Source organism: Schistocerca serialis, chromosome 2 (assembly GCF_023864345.2).
Source record: "Schistocerca serialis cubense isolate TAMUIC-IGC-003099 chromosome 2, iqSchSeri2.2, whole genome shotgun sequence".
NCBI lineage: Eukaryota > Metazoa > Arthropoda > Insecta > Orthoptera > Acrididae > Schistocerca > Schistocerca serialis.
This window is the reverse complement of record NC_064639.1, coordinates 689,891,446-689,911,730: the sequence shown is the minus strand read 5'-3', so window position 1 is coordinate 689,911,730 and position 20,285 is coordinate 689,891,446. Positions and strand designations below refer to the sequence as shown.

Genomic DNA, 20,285 nt, shown 5'->3' with positions numbered 1-20,285 from the left:
CCACCTCCCACATAGGTGGCCCAGGTCAGGGCTAATGAATGCAGTTCGCATATGATTGCTTCTGTCTGGCATCCTTGCCTTTACCACCTCTCCTTGAGATCCATTCACATACAACTCCATGGCGTAGCCCTAGGCCAAAGTTTTGCCTGGACCTTTTGCATGGCCCTAAGGACTCCATTAACTCTGCAGCTCTCCGCTGTCACTTCCTCTCAATTCTTGAAGTGAAGTGTTCCAGGGTCTGAAGTGGTTTACACTGACAGCTCGATGGCTGATGGTCGTGTAGGCTTCGCCTACATTCATGGCAGCCATACTGAACAGCGTTCCTTACCCGATGAGCTGATGGCCCTATCTTGTGCACTTGAGTAAATCCGTTCATGCTCTGGTGAATCGTTTCTCCTCTGTACTGACTCCCTGAGCAGCTTACATTCCATCGACCAGTGCTACCCTTGCCATCCTTTGGTAGCGACCATCCAGGAGTCCATCTATGCCCTGGAATGGTCTAGTCATTCCGTGGTGTTTGTCTGGACCCCAGGACACGTCGGCATCCTAGGGAATGAACTTGCTGACAGGCTGGCCAAACAGGCTACGCGGAAACCACTTCTGGAGATGGGTCTCTCTAAAACTGATCTGTGTTCTGTTCTTACACCGCAAGGTTTTTCAGCTTTGGGAGGTGGAGTGGCATAATGGTATGCACAATAAACTGTGTGTCATTAAGGAGGCTGCAAATGTGTGGAAGTCTTCCCTGCAGGCTTCTCGCAGGGAATCAGTTGTCTTTTGTTGACTCCGCATTGACCATACGTGGCTCACACATGGTTAGCTCCTTCGTTGCGAGGACCCACCTCAGTGTTGCTGTTGCTCCTAAATGACGGTTGTCCACCTCTCGCTGGATTGCCCACTTTTAGCCGCTCTGTGGTGGACTTTTAACTTTCCCAGCAGCCTACCTTCGATGTTGGGCAACAATGCTTCAACAGCAGCTTCAGTGTTATGTTTTATTCATGAGGGTGGGTTTTATCATTTGACCTGAGTTTTAGTGTGTGAACTTTGTTCCTCTGTGTCCTCCACCCTAGTGCTTTTACGGCGGAATTTTAAATGTGTTGCAGAGTGGCTGGCTTCTCCTTTCCATTCTCATGGTCGGCCAGCCACTGTAATCTTTCTTGTTTTACTCTTTTCTAATTGTTTCTTGGGCCTCTCTGCTGTTTCCTTGTCCTCTCTTATTCCTTTTAGTGTTTGTTGCCGTTTCTTCATCATTTTTGTATTATGCTGTATGTGTCATTTGTTTTACTCTACCCCTTGTGGACTTGTTTTTTAGGACCAATGACCACACAGTTTGGTCCCTCCTCCCCCCCCCCCCCTCCCCCCTTTCAAACTAACCAACCAACCAACCAACTTAGTACACTCCTCCACAAACATCACTACCTGGACCACTGAGTCCAGTGATCTTATATGGAAGAGCAACACAGGTTCAGATATCTAAACTCCGTGAAACAGGAAAATTTGGGATTTAACCTAGGACATTGGTGCATAATGACTAGGAAACCTTTTCTCTCCTCATCAGTCAAATTCTGATGAGGCAAATTTCTTGAGATACTATAATTTGATCTGGCTATCTCCAGATGAATCAGCCCCAGCAGTGGAGATAAGCTTATGTCTCAGTGAAGGTGGGGTATCAATGAAAGCAGATTTAGTATGATGAATATTATGTAAATGGTGTGCAAGTATTTCAGCATGTTTAATAAGTTTTTACAAGAAGAGATTTTTATGAGGCAAATTATGAATACAAAGTCAGATGTCTCCCTGGATACGTGCATAACCTCTAGACTTCATAATGTAGAGCTAGGTTTGAGATTTGTTCAGAGATGAATATCATACTGTTCCATTGTCAAAGTTGAATAAGTTTTAATGTGTTGTAAGGAACAACCATTGGATTAAAAGTTATTGTTTCCAATTAAATCCAAAGTTGGCAAGTTAAAAATATTTACTATCAAAAACAGTCTTGATCACAATTTATTTATTACAGTTACCGGTTTCGACCACTACTGTGGTCATCTTCAGACCTACAAGTCGTATACAAAGCTTTAATTAGAGGGCTACACACATTAAAGAAAATACATAAAGTTATAAAGCTGTAAAACAATGAATTACCAATGAGTAAGAACCTCTTTCTACTGGAGAATCACTACTGGAGAAACCAGTGCATGTCTTACTGTATATAATGGAGGCTCCGCCCCCTTCTGACGGAATGATGTCATTACTAACCAATGGGTTATAGGTTGAATAACAATGTAAAATTTCTTAGTTAAAAGAACATTGTCAAGAAATAAAAATAAACACACACTAAACTTAGCTTATTTAACAGCTATTGTCAATTAAGAAGTGTTAAAAATATTTAAACATGTAGGATAAACAAACTTCATTTTGACAGTACATGGGTTGCCCTCTCAAGGCCTGTTGGTGAACCATTTGGAACCACTGGTTGCCATGGTGAAGTTGGATGCTGTTCCAAAGATGAGGCAGCAGGCTTCTTCCCCTTGAAGTTGTAAAGTTGATAGGCAAACTAGTGGTTGCCACGGTGAGGATAAACACCAGTGCAAAGATGTGGCAGCAGGTTTCTTTCTAATGAAGTTGTTGCAAAAGCGGAATGGCAAAGACTGTCATGTCAGACGATGTACTATTGAGCAGCAACATGTCTTTATTGAAATGATTTTTCAATGAGTAGGCTGCAATAATCTTTAGCTGACATGTATAGAACATGCTGCACAGATACAATTTACTGGTGTAATAAGAGACTTTCATTTACATAGATTACATAATAATTCTTACAGATAAATACTAAGAGAAAAAAAAATTTAAAAAATCGAGAGGGCACAGTAGTTGTGCATATTTATGAAATATTGTCTATGAAGTTCATATGTAGATTCCAATTTTTTATTTACATGTGACAGTTTTTAAAGTGAAAGCATAGAACATCAGCTTCTCACATGATGAATGTCGGTTTGCATAAATTGCAAACAAGTAAATTGTCATATACACTTATGACATGATGAGCCTAGGGGATATCCTTAGCATTATGAAAACTGAATAAATTTTCAGCTGCTAAGATCGCAAAAATCATTTATTCATACAGATTATCAGTTTTGTCAATTCTCTGTTGCCATCTCCAGATCCAAAGATGGCGACAGAGAATTTCTAAAACTGGCAATCTATATGTAAAGTACACTTATGCAAAAGAGGAGTATATTAAACTGGAATTATGTTACATAACCAAGACCTGCCCAATCCAGCCACCCAGCACTTCCTATTCCAGTCCTGTAATGGGCTTTCTTTGTGTCACCAAAGGTTGGGCCACTTATGAAAGCAGCCATGTTGTACACCAGATCTGCTGCAACCACTGCACAGCTTTTTATGTTGGTATGACAACCAACCAGCTGTCCACTAGGATGAACGTCCACTGCAGAACTGTGACCAAGAGCAAAGTAGACCACCCTGAGGCACAACATGCAGTTGAAAATAACACACTACATTTCAATGGCTGCTTCACAATCCTGGCCATCTGATTCCTCTACTCCACCACCAGCTTTTCTGAATTGCACAGATGGGAGTTATCCCTGTAACGCTCCTCCAGAAATTATCCTGGCCTCAACCTATTGTAACCTACTTCCCCCACACCTTCCACCCAATAATTTGCACCCCCTCATCCTATCCTATCACCTCCTCCCTTCCTTTTTCCCTCACCCTTTTTGTGTGCCACCCTCTGTCAATGTACCTGTTCATCATTTTCCCTTCTGTGCTCCTCTCCTTTTCTTCTATTCCCTTCCCCCCACTCCACCTATTGATCTGTGCCTGATAATCTCTAGTCCCTGCATGCCCCATCAGACAGTGCTCTTCTCCCCCCCCCCCCCCTCCCTCCCAACTGTACCCTGCTATCCCAACCCCTTCCCCACCCAACTTCACAACTTCAGATTTGTATTCACATGACAGTCACATTCCTGCATTCCTGTTGGGGTAGCAGTCATGTGTGTGTGACCTGTGTTTACTTGTGTGAAAGTGTGTTTTCTTTGCTGAGCAAGACTTTGGCCAAAAGCTGTAATTTGTAACAGTCTTTTCACTGTGCCTGTCTGAAACTTAATGGGTCATCTTTACGGTGAGTTGCAGTCAATCCTTTTCCTAATATTGTTCATACACCAATCTTAAATACATTTGAGCCAAAGTTCAAACAGTTCTTGCTTAACCACTGCTTCTACTCTGTCTCTGAATTTCTGGAACTACATAATAAGTAAATGTCATTTATCAAATATTGTTAGTTATGAATTATGTCCATTTGTACTATAATGTACTTCAATCATATTGATCATGTAGTCTCACTTAATAATCGCTCATCATACACTATGTGATCAAAAGTATCTGGACACCCCCAAAACATACATTTTTCTTATTGGTGCCTTGTGCTGCCACCTACTGCCAGGTACTCTATATAAGTGACCTCAGTAGTCATTAGACATTGTGGGGCACTCCGCAAAACTCACGGACTTCGAACGTGGTCAGGTGATTGGGTGTCACTTGTGTCACACATCTGTACATGAGATTTCCACTCTCCTAAAGATCCCTAGGTCCACTGTTCTCGATGTGATAATGAAGTGGAAATGTGAAGGGACACATACTGCACAAAAGTGTACAGGCCGACCTCGTCTGTTGACTGACAGAGACTGCCGACAGTTGAAGAGGGTCATAATGTATAATAGGCAGACATCTATCCAGACCATCACACAGGAATTCCAAGCTGCATCAGGATCCACTGGAAGTACTATGACATTTAGGTGGGAGGTGAGAAAATTTGGATTTCATGGTCGAGCAGCAGCTCATAAGCCACACATCACGCCAGTAAGTGCCCAATGATGCCTCACTTGGTGTAAGAAGTATAAACATTGGACGACTGAACAGTGGAAAAACATTGTGTGGAGTAACGAATCACAGTACACAATGTGGCGATCCGATGGCAGGGTGTGGGTATAGTGAATGCCCAGTGAACGTCATCTGCCAGCATGTGTAGTGCCAACAGTAGAATTCGGAGGCACTGGTGTTATGGGTGTGGTTATGTTTTCCATGGAGGGGGCTTGCACCCCTTGTTGTTTTGTGTGGCACTATCACAGCACAGGCCTACATTGATGTTTTAAGCACCTTCTTCCTTCCGACTGTTGAAGAGCAATTCGGGAATGGTGATTGCATCTTTCAACATGATCGATCACCTGTTTGTAAAGCACGGCCTGTGATTGAGTGGTTACATGACAATTACAGCCCTGTAATGGCTTGGCCTGTACAGAGTCCTGACCTGAATCCTATAGAACACTTCTGCGATGTTTTGGAATGCCGACTTCATGCCAGGGCTAACCGACCAACATCGATACCTCTCCTCAGTGCAACAGTCGGTGAAGAATGGGCTGCGGTTCCCCAAGAAGCCATCCGGCACCTGATTGAACATATGGCTGCGAGAGTGGAAGCTGTCATCAAGACTAAGGGTGGCTCCACACAATATTGAATTCCAGCATTACCAATGGAGGGTGCCACAAACTTGTAAGTCATTTTATGCCAGGTGTCCGGATCCTTTGATCACATAGTGTATGTATGAGAAATGTAGTATATCAGTTTATATTGTTATGTACTTTGATTGTGTTTGTCATGAAGTCACAATGACCACTGTAATCATAAATTAATTGTATTTACCTCTTGTCCTATATCATACGTACAAACAATGTGACAAAAATGATTTCCTGGACAACATAAATAAATAAACAACATTTAAAGTCATTCATACACCACAGTGAATGCACAATATTATTTTACTGTAGAAAATCTTTCATGTGGATTAATTTTACCAGAATAGACGGTTTCATTAAAAAAAAAAAAAAAGAAGAGTCAGTATCTATCAAGCATGAATTGTATGCATTGCTTATGAAAAAGGATTTTGCTTCATTATTGAGCTGTGTGACTAAATACTTCTGATGAACAGAAGCTTTTTAATACAATAATCTGAATTAATGAAAGTTGTCTGATGTCTTAATAGAATGATGTTTACCCTCTGTCCTTAAAGCTGAGATTTTATCAGTAACACACAATGATTTATACAGTAGTGGGAGGCGAGAAATACCAGAAGCTGCACGCCAAGAAGACACTCTGAGTACAACAGATGCAATAAGAATCTTCAGCCATACAACAGAGATGCCTACTTTGCCACCTGTCTTGAGCAGCGAAGTAGATGATTTCTTGGTCAACAATTCAGCAAATGTGCTACCACTTTCTCATGAAAGCAGCTTACTGGAAGAACTTCCGATACTAGCAAGTGAGTATCATTATTACAGAAAATATTCATTGTGTGTGCTTATTGTAATTACATATGTTGATGAGCTGGTCATTGATATGATCTAATGAAACTGTATGGTTAACCAGCTAAACTCACAGCCATCATCTTGCATAAGAGCAACGGATAATTCCCTCTCCTGTCAGTTTTGTATAGCAAATTTTGATTGAAATAAATCATTGCTAGGAAGGATTTCAGCTTCATATTGTTATCAATAACAATGTCACAAATTTCCAGCCAACTGGTTGCAAATTCTATTTGTGACATTGTAATTAATTATGGTATGTTCAAACCGTTATCAATGTCTGTTATTTTACATCTGTATTAACATATAGTGACTGTTTTAGAAATAATGTTATTACATCTAAGATAGCTGAGACAAAACTTGAAGATATTTATTCATGATATTGACACTTTTGATTCCCTGCATTCATATAAATACCTAATAAAATAATTGAGACCATTAATCTAATATATATGATTGTATAGTTTTGGTTATCTAATATTTGGAGTACATTCTATGTTTTTGTGTTTTTAAGAAGCAGCATAGTTCATGCAAAATGTTAACATATTTTTATCTTTGTGAATCTGGAACTTCCCACATGGATAATATTTTTAGAAGTGCTAGAGACATGTGTAGATCTTGTAGAGAAAATCATTTCTTAATATAAACTGAAGCTTGAAATGTACTTCAGCAAGCATCAGTAGATTGACCAAAGGTTAACTATTTGGGTCACAAAGATGATAAAAGTACAGAAAATAAAAATAAGTGGTGATCTACCCCTCCTGAATGCAATAAACTTTGTAACTTATCCTTTTTCAATGGCATATTCAATTAAACTGCTCTTTCTCCGTAACATTACCTTTCCCTCACTGTGAGCTTCCCAGAAATGAAAGGGAGTGCTGTGGAATAACCTCAACCTAAGCCTTAAGCAGCAGTAGGGTAACCATGAGCAGCAATTGAGAGAAAACTGTATCTCCCTGCATATGTGGCCCATAAGGCTTTTGCCATATTCCTAAATAATGACATTATCAAGAAAGCTATTGGTATGTGCCTATGGCACATCTCCCAGCATCTTTATTCGATGACATTAAAAATGGAGGAAGCTGCAAGACTCTGAACAGAAAAGAATGTAAACAGTCCAGGGTATTGAACTGACAGTACATACCAGTCAGCAAGTATATAATACACTGAAGAGCCAAAGAAACTGGTACACTTACCTAATAACGTGTAGGGCCCCCGCAGGCACACAAACGTGCCACAACATGACTAATGTCTGAAGTAGTGCTGGAGGGAACTGACACCATGAATCCTGAAGGGCTATGTCCTATTGCTCATGCGCCAATTATAACACTAAGAGTATGAGGGGGTGAAGATCTTTTCTGAATGGCACATTACAGGGCATCACATATATGCTCAATAATGTTCATGTCTGGGGAGTTTTGTGACCAGCGAAAGTGTTTAAACTCAGAAGAGTGTTCCTGGAGCCACTCTGTAGCAATTCTGGATGTGTAGGGTGTCACTATGTCCTGCTGGAATTGCCCAAGTCCGTTGGACATGAATGGATATAGGTGATCAGACAGAATGCTTATGTATGTGTCTCCTGTCAGAGTCATTTCTAGACACATCAGGGGTCCCATATCACCCCAACTGCACAAGCCAAACACCACTACAGAGCCTCCATCAGCTCGAACAGTCCTCTGCTGACATACAGGGTCCATGGATTCATGAGGTTATCTCCATACCCATACACATTCATCCGCTCGATACAATTTGAAACGAGACTCATCTGACCAGACAACATGTTTTCAGTCATCAACAGTCCAACGTCAGTGTTGAAGGGCCCAGGCAAGGCATAAAGCTATCTGTCGTGCAGTCATCAAGGGTACATGAGTGGGCCTTCGGCTCTGAAAGCCCATATTGAAGATGTTTCACTGAATGGTTCACATGCTGACACTTGTTGATGGCCCAGCATTGAAATCTGCACCAATTTGCAGAAGGGTTGCACTTCTGTCACATTAAATGATTCTCTTCTGTCATTGTTTGTCCTGTCCTCGCAGGATCTTTTTTCGGATGCAGCAATGTTGGAGATTTGATGTTTTACCAGATTCCTGATATTTATAACACACTTGTGAAACAGATGTATGGGAAAATCCCCTCTTCATTGCTACCTCAGAGATGCTGTGTCCCATCACTCATGCGCCAATTATAACAATAAATTCAAACACACTTAAATCTTGATGAAGGTTTCTCGAGTCTCCAGCCAGGTGGTAGCATTGATATCTCGCGACGTTTCGGGAAGTGTCATACTACCCATCTTCTGGGGAAGTGTTGAGATTCGCAGAGACTGGGCTATTTATATGTGCGGTCACCCCCCTCCACTAGACCTCGGGTGACTGTGGTGGACCGGCGGCATGTGCACGGTGGTGGGGATGGCGGTGTAAGCATTCTGTCTGTGTCTGCGGTGGAGGATGTTGACGAGCGCACTCCCGATGGATTGCCACTATTGCAGGGTTCCATGCTGCGCTGAGTTAGTATGGAAGGAATGCTGGATGGTGGCAGCTTGTTGCATGAATATGAATGAACAGCACAAAGACAAGCAGTACTGACCAACCTGGTACATAGGATGCGCGCTGTCTGTGACAAAGACAGCCTACCATCTGAGCTGCAACACCTGAGGGAAGTCTTCCAGCAAAATGGCTACAGTGAAACGCAGATCAACAGGGTGCTTAAAAGGAAGAAGGAAGCAGTGAGAACCCCAGAAGAAGATGTTGAAGAGGAAGAAGACAAACAACTCACGTTCCTTCCATACGTGGGTCCGCTCTCGGCCAACATTGCACAACTACTGGGCAAATACAATATCAAAACCATTCTCCGACCACCACCAAAGACGAGGGAGCTCCTAGGTTCTGCTGAACCTTAACACACCAGGAGTATACAGCATACCATGCGAATGTGGAAAACAATACATTGGGCAAACACTGCGCTGCATATTTCAATGCTGCGAAGAACGTATCAGATGTGTGCGACTAGGTCACACAGAAACATCAGCCATAGCAGAACACAGCATAAATGAAGAACACACCTTCAACTTCAAAAACATGAAGGTACTGTGCTGAGCATCTGGCTTCTGGGAATGCGTTATCAAAGAATCCATAGAAATAATGATTCACGACAATCTGGTCAACAGAGATGAGGGATACCAACTAAGCGTAGCATGGAACCCTGCAATAGCGGCAATCCGTCGGGACCCCACCCATCAATGTCATCTGCCGTGGATGCAGACAGAATGCTTACACCGAGAACCGAACGCAGCTGCTGGGGGCAACCGTCATCCCCACCAACGCGTGCACACCGCTGCTCCACCGCAGCCATCCAAGGTCCAATGGAGGAGGATGACCGCACATATAAATAGCTCGCTCTGCGTATCTCGACACTTTTCCAGAAGATGGGTAGTATGACACTTTCCGAAATGTCGTGAGATATCAACGGTACCACCCGGCCGGAGACCCGAGAAACCTTCATCGATAGTTTATGCCAGGAAAGCCTACAGTCACATACACTTAAATCTTGATAACCTGCCACTGTAGCAGCATTACCTGGTCTAACAACTGCGCCAGACTTTTGTTGTCTTATATAGGCATTGCCGACTGCAGCTCCGTATTCTGCCTGTTTATGTGTCTCTATATTTGAATACACAGGCCTATATCAATTTCTTTAGTGATTCAGTGTGTGAACATTTTCACAAGTGGCTCACCAATGATATGGTGAAAGGCAAACACTTAACATAGGCATCAAGTGGCACACAAACGAATTGAGACAGACTCAGTGTGTGACTATATGTATATGCTGTGACAAAGAACATAATTTCACTAGCTGTGCAGACCTCTTCAAAAGAATAGATACCATGCATTCATATAATTGATTCACCTCAGTGGGCAATGAATCCACAACCTTTGGCATGGATGCACATTTACGTTCAACCTCCAGCAGGAATCTAAAATTAGGGAGCTTGGAGGACATTGATGGGAACTGTGGATAGGTGGTGCTAGGTGGGAGCCAGCCTGAGAATGTGCTGAGGTAGCCCACACATTTGTGATAAATATGATGTTTGGGTGGCACAGTGATTTACACAACTGTCTCATAAGCAGGAGATCGTGGGTTAAAGTCCCAGTCCAGCACAAATTTTCACTCATCGCCACTGATTTTGCATGAAGTCCTGATGCAGCTGATATAACCTCCCCTCCCCTCCCCTCCCCTCCCCTCCCCTCCCCTCCCCTCCCCTCCCCTCCCCTCCCCTCCCCTCCCCTCCCCTCCCCTCCCCTCCCCTCCCCTTCCAGTGACATATGAGGTGCGACAGTAGAGTAATGAGACTGGTGTGGAAAAAAAAATGTTGCTTACCGTTTTAGTCAAGTTTAGTGTTGTCTCCTTCAGAGTAGTTCCCTTCTGATTGCACACACTTTTTCCAGCGCCTCTGCCATTGATGGTAACATTTCTGGAACTCATCTTCTGTAATATCCTCCAAGACCCTCGTCACAGCTTTTTGAACATTTGTGTTGTTTGAAAATGGTGTCCCTTGACCACCATTTTGACTCTTGGAAATAGAAAAAAGTCGCACGGAGTGATATCTGGTGAATAAGGTGGCCGTGGTAGTACTGAAATGCGTTTTGAGGTTAAAAATTGCTGTACTGACGGAACAGTATGGGATGGCACATTATCGTGATGTTGAATCCAATTATCAGCAATGTTGGAATGGACATGAAGAACTCTTTTACGAAGTGTTTCTAAAATTTCTTTGTAGTAATATTAGTTAACTGTTTGTCCAGAAGGCAGCCACTGTTTATGGGCAATTCCGTAGGAATCAAAGAAGCACACAAGCATGCATTTCACTTTTGACTTTAACATACGAGCTTTTTTTGGTCTGGGTGATCCCTTTGAGCACCATTGCGAACCTTGGCATTCTGTCTCTGGATTGTACCGAAAAACCAACTTTCATCACCAGTGATACCACGGCTCAACAATTCTGGATTGATTTCCATTTGCTCTAACAGATCGGATGCCACATTTTTCCATGTTTCTCGCTGTTGTGGTGTAAGATTTTTGGGGACCATTTTTGCACAAATCTTTCTCATACCAAGAACTTCAGTTATTATTAGACGAACCATTTCTCAATTGATGTTCAGTTCTTCTGCAATCATTTTCACAGATAATCTTCGATCAGATCATACGAGTTCATGCACCCTGGCAAAGTTGATATCTGTCCGTGAGGTTGATGGTCATTCACTGCGGTCTTCATCTTCAACATTCGTTCTGCCTTCACTAAACATTTTATGCCAACAAAAAACTTTAGCTCTTGACATAACCTCCTCTCCAAAAGCATTCCGAAGCTTACTGTAAGTTTTCATCGTGTTTTTACCAAATTTAACACAAAAAGAAGTGGCATACCGTTGTTCAATGTTATGCAGTTTCATTTCCATGACAAGAGGCAGAAAAATGTGTTAACTTGTTACAGCACAACTCACAACTGAGCAGTTGCATTGATGTGCCGCTTGGACTAGAAGCAGCTTATAGACCAAGGTCAAAGATATTGTGCTTACACAAGCCTGCAGGGTTGTCTCATCTTGCAAAGAAAATCAGTCTCATTACTTTATTGTCGCACCTCATATGTTATTTCTGTAAATGTTGTTGTCGAGTTGCCACTTTGAACTATCACAAAGTGCTATGATGCATGGTCCTGTTAGAGATAGTATGCGCCTAGCTTTTATTGAGGACCTAGAGTTTAACATGAAAGATTTATCACTTTGTGAGTGACATTTCTTTTTATATGTAAAGTATCATCAGAACTGAATATGTTAGGTGCTGACAGTACTCTAGAACAAAACAGGGAACAAATGCTAAAATTTTGTTATTGATTTGACTTGTGATTGTGCTACTAAGTCATTCATGAATAATTTACTTTAAATTTGATAACAATAAGAATTTACAACCAGTTTCCAGACATTTCTGGATATATATGGTGCATATTTGTTCTTGTATTAAGAATTATTTGTTTTAAAAATGTTCACAAAGAGATATCATAAACCGGAAGATCTGTCTGCTGAATGTTACTGCAACAAAAGCATCAAAAACAAATTCCAGATTTTGCTCATTGAAATCATTTTGCAAAAAAAAAAAAAATGTTCTTCATACTGCCTTATTCCTGTCTTTGAATTTTTGTCATTATTCATTGGAATAATGCATTATAATAGATGCAGGCCTAAAGATGAGGGCTATGTACTTTATCACATAGCTCATTTGCTGCAGCGAGCTGTATTTACTTGAATGAGGGTGTATATCTTCACAGACAGTTGAGTTATATTGACAGCTATACACATGACACCACTTACTGCCAAGTGTGCTCAACAGTTGACTACTTTATTGTAATATGAATAGTCAAATGTCATGTGAGTAACATTTTTCAAAATTATTGAAATATAATTTTTAATTTTTTTAAGGACCAGATTTGCAGTCTGACAACAGAATTGTGCCAGTGGTTGGAAACAGTAAAATAGAACGACTTGCTCTGGAATGCCAGAGACCTGAAATGCAAGCCCCATGTCACCTCGGACAGAAGTGGCACTGCACTGCAGATGGTAACAGGTAGTCCCAGAAGATATAGATATATATTATGCCACATGTTTAAAGTTTTTTAAAAAATATTTCATTCAGAGAGTGAATTTAATTAAATATAGCACTTATATACACTGACATGTGTAACAACAGAAATTAATAACTGAAAACAGTATGTGGGCTTTTAACTTATGACAGGCGACTTGTCTTCCTGAAATAGGTGGCGAAAGCACAAATGCAAGTTTCAGACCTCCCTGGCTCCAAGACTTTCTGGGAAGAAGTGTACATGTTTCACAGATTCAGGACATATGTTTACACACATTGAAAGTGATGACAGACGAGGCCAGCGTCAATTTACCCGGTGAGTCATATTTTGGAAAACTGGTAACAGTCACTACCGAAAGAGGATGCTCTTAGAATGTAGATAAGATGTACTATGTTATTGTTTCATTATTGTGTAAATCTAATGTTTGTCTACTGCGCTCTCTGCCATGCACTGCTTGTGGAGTGTATATGTAGACATAGGTGCCCCGTATGACCCAGTCCCAGTGAACGTTAAACTGGTACTTTTCTTCTGTTCTTTTTTATGTAAGCTGCAGAATATTGTTACATTCCAATAAATGATGATGTATACAGTCAATGAAATAATTAGTTACTGTATTTCTTTGTGTGTTCTGTCAGTGCACAGCTGGTCAGAGATATGAAGACAAAGATGTTACCACCAGTACGCCAACGAAGACGTGTTGCTCCAGAACTTCGGCATCAGTTGATTCTAAATGCTGTTGATTCTGATACTCTGAACAGCCTCTTAGCACAGTATCACACGCATACACGTAGGAAACGTGACACTGCTGACACACTTACTGATATCATGGCCGATATAGAGGATGAAATTTCTACTTTAAAGGTGCAGTAAGGCTTCTTTTCATTGTTTGTAAACTTAGCTGAATGTTTAATATCATGATTATTGTGTATATAATGGTGGGAATTGTTGAGAATATGGAACAATTGTTGAGATCTCAAACATTAGTTATTTTTATTTGTTTTCGTGCAGTTTGTACTTTTCATGACCCAAGGTTGGGCGCCACTTTTCCTTCCACTCAACAATCTTAAATCCTTTCTATTCTCCTGAAACTCTGAAAGATAGACACTGAAACTTATTTAAAACTTGTATATATGTTAATGTGCTCTGGTTCTTAATCAAATATTTCGGTTCCCAGCATAAAGAATCTTGCCTGCCTTTGAGGCTTTGGGGAAAATTTTATGCTAATTAGATCTTCAGTAATTCATGATTGTCAAAATTTCTCACTGAATGGGATACTCGTCTACCCTTAACTAAATTATGTATCTGAATTCTCTCATTCCCTGTCTTTTTTGCACAGTGATGATAAAGGAATCGAAATAAAAAGATTCTTCAGGTCACACTGATCTTGTATGTTTTCTTCCAGCTATATTGAGGTTGGTTTGCATTTTTTTAATTCAGCGCCAAAATAAGTAATGTAATGTAAGGTATTGTATTTTAAAACAACAAACAGTGGCTGAAGACTTTAAATAATGCTCTTCATTCAATATAGCAGATACCCCTGTGTGTCTTTATTGTATAACAGCCTTTACATTCTCACAAATTTCCTTGTTGTGACCAGGATATGAGTTACAGCATATTATTGCCATCTTCAAATACGATAATCCATAAAGAGTTTCACCATGATGTATACAAACATCATGATGATGTTCAGTATACATTACTAAATTTGTACATCATGATGAAACTGTTTGTTCATTAATTATCATATCTGTAGAAGACAATGATTTGCTGAAACCAGTAATGTAAATATTTGTAGTAATTAGGTGATCTTCACATAATAAATTATTAAATATATACTGAAGAGCCAAAGAAATTGGTACACCTGCCTAATATCATGTAGGACCACACAAGCAAGCAGAAGCGTCGCAACACGATGTGGGATGGACTTGACTAATGTCTGAAGTAGTGCTGGAGGGCATTGACACCATGAATCATGCAGAGCTGTCCATAAATCAATAAGAGTATGAGGGGGTGGAGATCTCTTCTGAGCAGCACATTGCAAGGCATCCCAGATATGTTTCCAGAATGAGATTTTCACTCTGCAGTGGAGTGTGTGCTGATATGAAACTTCCTGGCAAATTAAAACTGTGCGCTGGACTGAGACTCGAACTCGGGACCTTAGCCTTTTGCTCTACCAACTGAGCTACCCAAGCACGACTCACGCCCCATCCTCACAGCTTTACTTCTGCCAATACCTTGTGTCCTACCTTACAAACTTTACTGAAGCTCTCCTGCGAACCTTGCAGAACTATCACTCCTGAAAGAAAGGATATTGTGGAGACATGGCTTAGCCACAGCCTGAGGGATGTTCCCAGAATGAGATTTTCACTCTGCAGCAGAGTGTGCACTGATATGAAACTTAATTTAATCTGCCAGGAAGATTGCAGAACTAGCACTCCTGAAAGAAAGGATATTGTGGAGACATGGCTTAGCCACAGCCTGAGGGATGTTTCCAGAATGAGATTTTCACTCTGCAGCAGAGTGTGCGCTGATATGAAACTTAATTTAATCTGCCAGGAAGCTTCATATCAGCACACACTCCGCTGCAGAGTGGAAATCTCATTCTGGAAACATCCCCCAGGCTGTGGCTAAGCCAAGTCTCCACAATATCCTTTCTTTCAGGAGTGCTAGTTCTGCAAGGTTTGCCGGAGAGCTTCTGTAAAGTTTGGAAGGTAGGAGATGAGGTACTGGCAGAAGTAAAGCTGTGGGGATGGGGTGTGAGTCATGCTTGGGTAGCTCAGTTGGTAGAGCACTTGCCCGCGAAAGGCAAAGGTCCCGAGTTCGAGTCTCAGTCCAGCACACAGTTTTAATCTGCCAGGAAGTTTCATCCCAGATATGCTCAATAATGTTCATGTCTGGAGAGTCTGGTGGTAAGTGGAAGTGTTTAAACTCAGAAGAGTGTTCCCGGAGCCACTCTGCAGCAATTCTGGATATGTGGGTGTCACATTGTCCTGCTGGAATTGCCCAAGTCCATCTGAATGCACAATGGATATGAATGGATGCAGTTGATTAGACAGGTTGCTTACATATGTGTCACCTGCCAGAGTCATATTTAGATTCATCAGGGGTCCTGTATCACTCCAACTGCACACGCCCCACACACTTACAGAGCCTCCACCAGCTTCAACAGTCCCCTGCTGACATGCAGGGTCCATGGATTCATGAGGTTGTCTCCATACCCGTACACGTCCATCCACTTGATACAATCAGAAATGAGACTCATCCGACCAGGCAACGTGTTTCCAGTCATCAACAGTCCAATGTCGGTGTTGACAGGCCTAGGCGAGGCGTAAAGCTTTGTGTCATGCAGTCATCAAGGATACACGAGTGGGCCTTTGGCTCCAAAAGCCCACATCAGTGACGTTTCATTGAATGGTTCACACTCTGACACTTGTTGATGGCCCAGCACTGAAATCTGCAGCAATTTGTGGAAGGTTTGCACTTCTGTCATGTTGAACAATTTTCTTCAGTCATCATTGGTTCCGTTTTTGCAGGATCTTTTTCTGGATGAAGCGATGTCAGAGATTTGATGTTTTACTGAGTCCCTGATATTCGCGGTACTCTCATGAAGTGGACATATGGGAAAATCACTACATCAGAGATGCTGTGGCCCATCGCTCTGGCACCAGCTATAACACCACTTTCAAACTCGCTTAAATATTGATAACCTGCCATTGTAGCTGCAGTAACTGATCTAACAACTGTGCCAGACTCTAGTTGTCTTATATAGGTGTTGATGACCCCCAGCACTCTAGTCTGCATTTTATACAAGGTGTGTCCAAAGAGTAAGGTGACTCTATATTTTTATGAAAAAATATTTATTAATTCATCAATACTCATGTTGTCCCCTTCAAAGTAATCCCCCTCAGATATAAAACACTTGTGCCAATGCTTCTTCCAACCATCAAAGCACTTTTCATAAGCACTTTTTTGTACAGCCTTGAGTACTGCCAGCGATGCAGTTTTTATTTCCTCAAACATTGAAAATCTTCATCCTTTCATAGGTCTCCTCTGTTTTGGGAACAGGAAAAAGTCGCAGGAGGCCAAATCTGGTGAATATGATGCATGAAGCATGATTGTCATGTTGTTTTTGGCCAAAAAATATCTCACAAGCAACAATGAATGAGCTTGTCCATTGTTGTGATGCAAAAGCCATGAATTGTTTTTCCACAATTGCGGACTTTTTTACTTATTGCTTCTCGTAAATATCCCATAACATAAATATAATACTCCTTATTGATCATATGACCTTGAGGTAAAAATTCATGATGTACTATGCCACAGTATTTGAAAAAAACAGTGAGCAAAACTTTGGTATTTGATTGAACTTGGTGTGCTTTTTTTCGGTCTTGGCTCTCTGGGATGCTTCCATTGGGACGATTGGGCTTTGGTTTCGATGTCATAACCGTAAACCCATGTTTCATCTCCAGTTATGAACCTGTTTAGCAAATCAGGATCATCAATGAAGCCATTCAAGAGCACCTAAGCGATGCTCATACAACGGTTCTTCTGATGAAAATTGAGAAGTTTTGAAACAAACTTTGCCGACACACATCTAATGCCCACAACATCCAGAAAAATTGCCTGACATGAGCTGACCATTATGCCAACATCCTCAGCAACTTCTCTTATGGTAATTTGATGATTTTCCAAAACAATTTGCTTCACAGCTTTTATGTTATCATCTGTTGTTGATGTGCTGGGGTGTCCAGAACTAGGTTCATCATTGGCATCTTCTCGGCCGTCTCGGAAGAGCTTGTACCACTTGTAAACATGTTTTTACTTATAGCAGACTCACTGTATTTCAAGTGTTTCAGAGCACTTTATTCCATTTTTCACACAAAATTTGATGCAAAGTCTTTGATCCATTTCTTATAATAATCAAAAATCGCCAAGTACACTAAAACAAATATTAATAACTAACAAAGCTTTTCGGACAACATGTTCATACCTGATGCTTCAGTGCTTTACCAAATCCTAAGTTTGTACTTAACTCTAGATAGTTTGGCATAGACTCTATATAACATTAATTTTCGTTTGGTGCTTGACCACTGTCATCAGGTCTCCTTCTTCCTTGGAGTCCACAGAAATCCAAAGCACAACTGCAAAATGCAAGTGACCCCTCACTGGCCAGTCCAAACTACATATCCATCATCGCTTTATGCACTGTGCCCACATTTTTCCTTCTCATATCTGCACATAAATTCCAACAAACCCGGGCACAACAAATGCTCATTACTCTGCTGCTAATTAAAGTCAAATTTTTCACACATACATCTTTCATCGGTCTAGTAAACGGAAAGTGAGACATGTTGCTATTATAGCAACATCTACCACTACAATGTATAACAATAATAGTTTTATTTTATTCATGACTGTAATTTTCAGCAACTGTAGTATTATGTTTTCAGGACAAATTTCAATTATCAGCTGCAAATAAATTTTATTATGCTGTACCAGTTTTGACAAATTAATTTGTCATCTTCAGAAGCTTACTATTACTTTAGCAGATGTCAAGACATTCTTCATAGAAGGATAATCACATCTATGTATCTGTTATGCTCAGATACATTGATGTGATTATGTTACTGTAAATTGTCAATCAGTGTTTAACACACTCACATAAAATGTTTATGTTTCTGGACATACCATGGCATTATCCCTCTATGAAGAAGATATTGACATCTGCTAAAGTAATACTAAGTTTTTGAGGCTAAATTAATTTGTCAAAAGGGTAAAGCATTATCAAATTTATTCGCAACTGATGAAAGAAAGTTTTGAACAATTTCATCTTTTCTTTTTCTTACAGTTGAGCCTGAGTGCTTAGATTGTAATACTGGCAGTTTAACTGTAGACCAGTAAATGATATTTACTAAGGAACATAGCTTATGTACTATGCCTTGGACTGCAGGATAAATTCCAACTTAACAACTAACAGCAGAGGTAGGCAGAAACATAGCCCACATAAGAAATTTTGGAGTGTAGGTTTATGTGCCTTGTGACAGAAAAGTGCTGGAGTAGAGGAGACTATCTTATAAAGTTAGTTATGATCAAGAATCAGGACAGGATGAGATGATTCTGGTGTCAGTTAGCCTTTCTTTCTACCCTGCTGTATCCTCCTCCATCAGACAACCTTTATGTTTTCCACAATCAATCCCAAGTCTCATTTCTTTCAATCCTCTTACATCTTTTGCCAGATGAAGCAATCTTCATTTCCAAGTGGCAGCCATGACTTTCTGCTTGTGTTTGTCTCTGCTGCTGCTGCTGGGTAAAGGGATAAATCAAACACCTCAGGTTGTGTTTTCATAACATATCCTGTCTGCTTACAGGAATCACAAGGCAACAATGATAATTCACATCAAGATTTTTATCCTGGAGGTTGTGTTAGGACATCAAATGGTAGTGTCAACTGTACAAATGCTGTCTATGAGGATCCACGCGCATGGCGCTCATCTCGTAAGAGTATAGAAGAACGAATCAGAGAGCTCAAGCAAGAACTCAGTGTGCTAAAGGTGAGACATGCAAATTTGCATTTGTATTGTTATGAAATGTAAGATGAACAGTACATGTAGACTCTAAAACACGTTAACTAAAGTTCATAGGCTTATATAAGTATAAGTCTCACATTATTATCATAAATTAAGTAAATCAATAATTCATAACACGTATCTGCCCATCCTTTAAGCAATGGCATGCAGATGTGAGGATTAAAAACTGGTACCTTCCCCCCCACCCCACCCCCCTCCCCACCCCCAATGTTAATGTTGCTTGTAAAGAAATATATGTAAACTTTGCAAGCAACTTTTTACTTTTGCTTCCGAGATACAGTTTCAAGAATATTCTATGACATACTTAATGAATAAATGTGTGCATTATTTCAGATGAGTGTAGCAGAAAAATGTCACTTTCTGGAGAAGTCAAGCTTCAATACAGAAGTTTAATGAAAATTCTTGGTAATCTAAAAATACAGCTGACAGTGTTCTAATTGTATGGGAAATGGAAAATATGTTTTCTTCTCACTTTTTCCAGAAGTGTGCTTATGTTTGAAAGCTTGTAGCTCACTTAGAAAAAATCACAAATTCTGTAATATGAATTACAAGTGTTTTTAGAAGATTGTAGATTCATCTAAGAAATATGCACACAGTTGAATACAACATTGTCTATAATTCTTAGAACTGTACTGATAGAGGCACTTGAGATACTAGATTATATTTAGTACAAAATGGGATTCAAACACC

The 20,285-nt window shown here is 40.5% G+C and overlaps 1 protein-coding gene across 2 annotated transcripts in view; it reads left to right on the top strand.

Annotated features, from left to right (window-relative positions):
- Positions 1–20,285, top strand: part of LOC126457822 (extracellular sulfatase SULF-1 homolog) — a 796,827-nt gene that overhangs the window by 700,125 nt on the left and 76,417 nt on the right. For both annotated transcript variants that reach the window (XM_050094450.1, XM_050094449.1), the window contains exons 11-15: positions 6,123–6,334; positions 12,848–12,992; positions 13,183–13,323; positions 13,644–13,869; positions 19,377–19,559. In XM_050094450.1, the coding sequence (XP_049950407.1) occupies positions 6,123–6,334; positions 12,848–12,992; positions 13,183–13,323; positions 13,644–13,869; positions 19,377–19,559 (907 nt within the window). The remainder of the gene's footprint in view (positions 1–6,122; positions 6,335–12,847; positions 12,993–13,182; positions 13,324–13,643; positions 13,870–19,376; positions 19,560–20,285) is intronic.